General features: G+C 56.2%; 1 protein-coding gene across 1 annotated transcript in view; it reads right to left on the reverse strand.

Annotated features, from left to right (window-relative positions):
• Positions 1-5,773, reverse strand: part of TRIO (trio Rho guanine nucleotide exchange factor) — a 205,763-nt gene that overhangs the window by 9,684 nt on the left and 190,306 nt on the right. Inside the window, 3 exon segments of the mRNA XM_015567633.1 lie at positions 1,110-1,357; positions 5,135-5,405; positions 5,407-5,770. Of these exon segments, the coding sequence (XP_015423119.1) occupies positions 1,110-1,357; positions 5,135-5,405; positions 5,407-5,770 (883 nt within the window).

Genomic DNA, 5,773 nt, shown 5'->3' on the forward strand with positions numbered 1-5,773 from the left:
ACACACACACACACTCTAGTCTATTTCTCTGGAAAACCCTAAAGCAGTGCCAAGGATATTTTTGGAAGAAACAAAGTATGAAATTGGAATTCTTGAACAATGTACTAGAATTCAATATTTCTGTGTATCAAGGAGAAACAGGACAAGAGATTGTCATGGGAAACAGGCTTTCTGCAGCCTGAACTCAAGCCCGGCCTCCCTGGGGGGTGGGAGGGGCAAGCGCCGAGCCCAGAGGCGCAGCTTGGGGCTGGGATGTCGCGCAGCCTGTGCTGCTGACCCAGCCAAGGGCACAGCTGAGCTGGGACGGGGCCATGACCACCGTCGGCACCTTTGGGGCTGGGTTTCTGGGCTGAAGCCTTTGGAGACCTCAAACGTCCCCAAGTCCTGCCATGTATCCCAGAGGCCAGGCCAGCCTCGGCCACAGCCAGAGGGGTTCAGGAGAGGGAATTTTTAAATCCAGCACCTGACTTTAGGTTTTTGTTTTTTTTTTTTAAATAATATTTAATGCAGTAAAATTGTTTTCTAGTTTCCTGATTTAGCCTTTTTGTATATATAAAGGCAAGGTACCGTCCATCTTCACCCGCAGCTTCCAGAATGAGTATCCTCACTGACGGACACCAATGAGTCAGCGGTCCTTGGAAAGTCCCCTTCCTCAGACATCCCGGGACTGAAATATCAAGGTCTGTCTAGTGCAGGGATGGCGAACCTTCTGAGCTCGGCGTGTCAGCATTTTGAAAATCCCTAACTTAACTCTGGTGCCGTCTCACATATAGAAATTTTTTGATATTTGCAACCATAGTAAAGACTTATATTTTTGATATTTATTTTATATATTTAAATGCCATTTAACAAAGAAAAACCAACCAAAAAAATGAGTTCGTGTGTCACCTCTGACACGCATGTCATAGGTTCGCCATCACTGGCCTAGTGGCTTGAAAAAGCCGTGTGTATACCAGTGCAGGTCGTGAGAACCTGGGAAACGAGTCTGAGAGACAGCACGCCATCTTCACGCGGGCCCACCCTGCCGGCGAGGAGCTGGAGCGGACCGAGCAGGGCTGCTCCCGCAGTGGCTTCGCCCCCGGCCCCCTCCCCGCCGCCCCCGCACTCACTTGAGGGTCCCGTCGGGGCTCTCCATGATGACTGCGCTGGTGTGGCCCAGGACGACGCCCGGAATCCAGCCCTCGGCGGCGGGGCACTGGTCGGTGGCGGCGCGGAACACCAGAAACATGTTCTGCTGGTTGCTGGCCAGAATCTGAACGACCTCGCCTTGATAGACGTTGATCTCATCCTCCTTCACTGCCGTGTAATCGTGTGTCACCAACATGGTGGAGATGTTGCTACTGCTGCTGCTTTCACTCTGGAGGGGCGGAGACGGAGAGAGAAAGGCAGAGGGACCTGAAACGAGGCCCACCCACACACACACGTGTCCGTGTGTGTCGCGACGGGACCACTCGGAGCCCGCTCACCAGAGTCTCTCTAGAAAGCAACTGAGGAACAATCCGGAAAATATACCAGTGACGCGACGACACTTCCCATGGGGAAGCTTTTATTCCAGCGCCACGATTTCAGCCCCACCTCCTGGCGCCTTTGGAGCGCGGCTCAGGTCTCGTGTTCATGCCATGTGGGGTTATACCCACGTCACAGCAATGCCACCGCGATTACCACGCTCCTTTAAACAGTGTTATTACGTGGAAGAGCTGCCAGCAGTAGCCCTTCCGCTCACTGAAGGATTGGAGGGTGGAGGAGCCCCCAAATCCGCCAGGAAAAGTTCATGAGAACGCACATTCCAGGGTCTGGCCACGTCGCTGGCAGACCTGTCACTTCCACCTTTTTCCCTTCTGGAATGCAGAACACCTAAAAGTAAATCGACTGCTACTCTGCTCTGAGGGAGACTGATCTGCCTCCTTTACGTGTCCCGTGGTGGGTGGCCCGCAGTGTCCTCAGTGTCCAGCAGTGACCGACATGCAGCTGGCACTCAGTCAGCGAGGCAAGATTGCAAACGCAAAACAAGGATCATTGCTTAAGCGCACCTACGGGGCCCACAAGCTGAGTGGTATTGGCTGGCAAGTGGAAGCAACACAGAAGGCGGTATTTGTCCCAACCTGTCAAATGGGCGACCTTTGGTTCCAGGGGAGGAGGAAGAGGAAGCTGAGACCACTGCCGAATCCTGAGCTACATCTTGGCCAATCCCTTCTATTGAGTCGGGACATGGGGGATGGCGTCCAGTGCCCTGCTCCCACGAGCCTGTTCTCAGAGGTGGGCCTCATCCAATCGGTTGAAGGCACCAGCGGTGTGGCCTAGATGCGTGGATCCCAGGGCCTCTGATGGCTAGCCTCTGCCTGGCCCCCGGACGCCCGGGACAGGTCCTGTGTCGGGGTGGATGTGACTGTGCAACAACCCTGCCACATGCCGGTCACCCTGGCTACTGGGCTGGTGTCAGGACGGCTGGGGCAGGCGGCGGACTGCTGTCAACAAGCCAGCGTGCTGGGAATCGGCTCTGAATCCAGACCCCCAGGGATGTTTAAAGGAAACACAGGGGAGGGCCGCGCTGCCGTTCCATCTCACCAAGGAGATTGCTGCGTTCCCGCCCCGCAGAAGCCCGTGCAGTCGTCGGTGAGCGCTGGCCTGTGCATAGTCATTTTGCAGTTTTATCCTTTCAGTGAGCATTTTAGTGTTCTGGCTTATAGAGCCACAGCCAGGAGTTTTGTGATTACAAGGCCAAGTTTGCTAGAAAGAGAGCGAGCTCGGTGGCACAGCCGCTTTGGGTGACATCGCATGGCCGGCTTTGTCTCATCTTTGGAGTGTTTTTCCACAATCATGATAGCTATTGGTGGTTTCTGAACACGTCCTATGTACCAAGGTAAGTACAGGCCTCTACAATCTACCCGAATGCTCACCACCACCATGCCAGTGGGCAGGGCCGTTCCCCCTGATGGCGTGGGAGGCGAGGGGTTCGCCCTGGACACCTGGCCCCTGAGAGGAAGGCAGGGCTGCTGTTACTGCTGCCCAGGTGGATGTGTGCAGGGAGGTTGTGCATCACACTTGGGGGCTGCACAGTTTGGCTGATCCACATCCACTCCACTCTTGTTCTCAGTGGAATTTTCCAGAAGGTGCCCATATAAAGGAGGAAGAAGAACCTGGGACGTGGGTCAGGCACAGCTGCCTGCCTGCCTGCGACCGCAGACAGTTCCCCGGAAGCGGTCAAGAGGAAGGAGGCCGCTGCCGACGGCCGGGGGTAAGGTGGCCCAAGTGGGTGGGCACAGGGCAGGGCGGTGGTAACTTTTAACTGAAATACTCGAATCTAGAGGCCAAACCCCCATCTGAGCCTCTAGCGGTCTCCCCAAGCCTCTAGGCATTTCTGTAAGGACTCAGCAACTCACCCACCACACTGGCAAGTTCCCCATTGCCTGCCACATAAGAAAAAGTGACCGACAGAAGTAAGAGGCAACTTTTGCAACCTACGACTTGCTGGATTATGTGCCACACGCGGCTGTGCCTCTGCCTCGGAGGGAACATCCTGGGAGGCAGCCAGAGAGTGGCTGTTATGGGTGGGCACCTGCGCTGTAGCGCCTGGGTGCTCCTTCTGAAGCACAGACTCTGAGAACTCCTGGGTGCTCGGGGGATGCGCCTACGTGATGCCCCCTGGCTCATTTCGTAGGGGTCGCAGCTGCGAGAGAAGCTTGCATCAGAGTGTCCAACAGGTGCGTCGCTGGGCCCCCTGCGTCTCCTCCTGTGGCTGAAGTCGGGTTCTGACCCTCACTGCTCACCGAGCACTGCAGACCCACCACCGGGCCAAGCCGCCCTGCAGCTCATGGAAAGGCACCGGAACACGGATACTGGCGATGGCCATGCAGAGGGTGCCTGTCCGGCCACACGAGTTTGAGAGTAAGACTCAGGGTAAATACATGTACCAAGACCCACTTCCTAACTCCTTCCTCAATTAAATATGGAGTTTAACAAGGTACATAACAACAAAGAGGAGGACAGGATAAGGCCACGCCAACCCGAACAAGGAATTAATAGAAGTCCAGAGGAGAGACATGCATAAGCCAGATGTTTATATATACATATATATATATATATAAAGAGAGACACACACCCTTTTAGGGAAATGTATTTAAAAATGTATAAAGCAATCCAACATACACCCATTAGAACAGTCGTATTCTCTCACGCATGCCTTCAGGAAGGTGTTACGGGCCAGGCCATCTACTGTGTAGGAAACAGTTGGGGAGGAGAGTGAGGAGGCCACAGAATGGGGGGAAAATCCACCACAGCAACCTTTCTGCTTGAGATTACAACATAGGTGACAGGCAAAATGCGGGTGAGGATTCCTGGGGTGCCGCAGCCCGCACTGCGCCCCCTGCTGGACAGATGCAGACACGCTCCCACTCCAGCCTCCGCCTCTGCTCCCAGCGCTGGCAGGAGCCCTACAGCAGTCTCTCTCTTCCAGAGTGAAACTGTGGAGGGAGCAAAACTTCCTCTGCAGAGATTCCTTCCCCCCATTTTGTCAGCTTAGTTTGCTCTGAGTAGCTGTTGGAAGTTGTCTTGAGGTTTTTTTTTCAGGTTTTATTATTTTTCCCCCCAGCAGATGAATTAAAAATGCTGTAAAGATAATTTAAGGCATAAAAGAGCACAACCAAGCGATGAGCAAAAAGCGTATAAAGTGTAGGTTTCAAATTAAATAGGAGGCAGGCAGCAGGGACACTGACCCTCTAAAAACTGAGTGAGGAAGGCGGGACACAAAGGAAGTTCCAAGAGTCTGCTGGCTGGAAAACGGAAAGGACGTACAGATGCCGCGTTCAGAAGGTTAATGACGGGTTTTCCCACATTAAGGAAACACAAACAAAGCAGAGAGCGAGTTAGTAGAGATGAGAGCAGCGCTGTCCCCGGAGCAGGGGGGTTAGGAGGCGTTTGTGTGGGCTTGGCTGTGGCCCGTCCTGCAGACGGCGGACACGCACGTGGAGCTACATGTGTCTACGTGGTCAGGGCACAGAGAGGACCGGAGGAGTTGATGACTGCAGGCGGCACGGAGAGCCAGGAGTTAGTACGGAGAGCGCAGCGCCGAGGTTTAGAAGAGCTGGCGGGACAGAGGCAGTGGGGCGGGCGGGCGGAGGCTGCCAGGCGTTCTTACCCCATTGCTCTGGGTGGACTGCACGGACTGCTCGCTGGCCGAGGAGCACGTGCTCATGCGGTCCGTGTCTTTGCCGGGGGCCGAGTGGCGGTGCGCCTGCCGCTGGAGGGAGTCACTGTCCCCCGGGAAGGTGAAGGAGCCCGGCCGGCTGGCGGGGGAGGTGGGGATGGAGCTCCAGAAGGAGCCCCCCTTCTGCAGGGGGCTGCTGGGCGGGAAGGGCTCCTTGCCCAGCGGAGAAGGGAACACGGTGGCGGTGGCGAGAGGAGAGTTAGCTGCTCCGCGAGCGGCCGTCCTCCGGGTGGGCCCGCGCCTCCTTGGCCTCCTTGGCATTTCCGTCCTGGCTGGCCCCTGCAGCGCTCCCGGCCGACTTCCTGGGGCTCTCGATCACCTTCATCTTGGGGATCTGCTCCTCCTCTCTCTCAGGACCTTCAGCCGGGCCGCTGGCAGGGAGCCTGCCGGGCTGGCTGGGGCCGGCCTCCAGGCTGAGGCTGCTGCTGGGAGGAGGCAGTGAAGGGCCGGGAGTGGACATACCTGACATCTTGTCTGCCTCTGCCTGGCTGGAGGCTGCAGAGGAGACCAGCACGGGGGAGTGGTGTCGGACGGGCTGGGGGATCCGGGAGGGCCTGCTTCTGCTCGAGC

The sequence above is a fragment of the Myotis davidii genome, unplaced genomic scaffold (genome assembly GCF_000327345.1).
Source record: "Myotis davidii unplaced genomic scaffold, ASM32734v1 scaffold143, whole genome shotgun sequence".
Lineage (NCBI taxonomy): Eukaryota > Metazoa > Chordata > Mammalia > Chiroptera > Vespertilionidae > Myotis > Myotis davidii.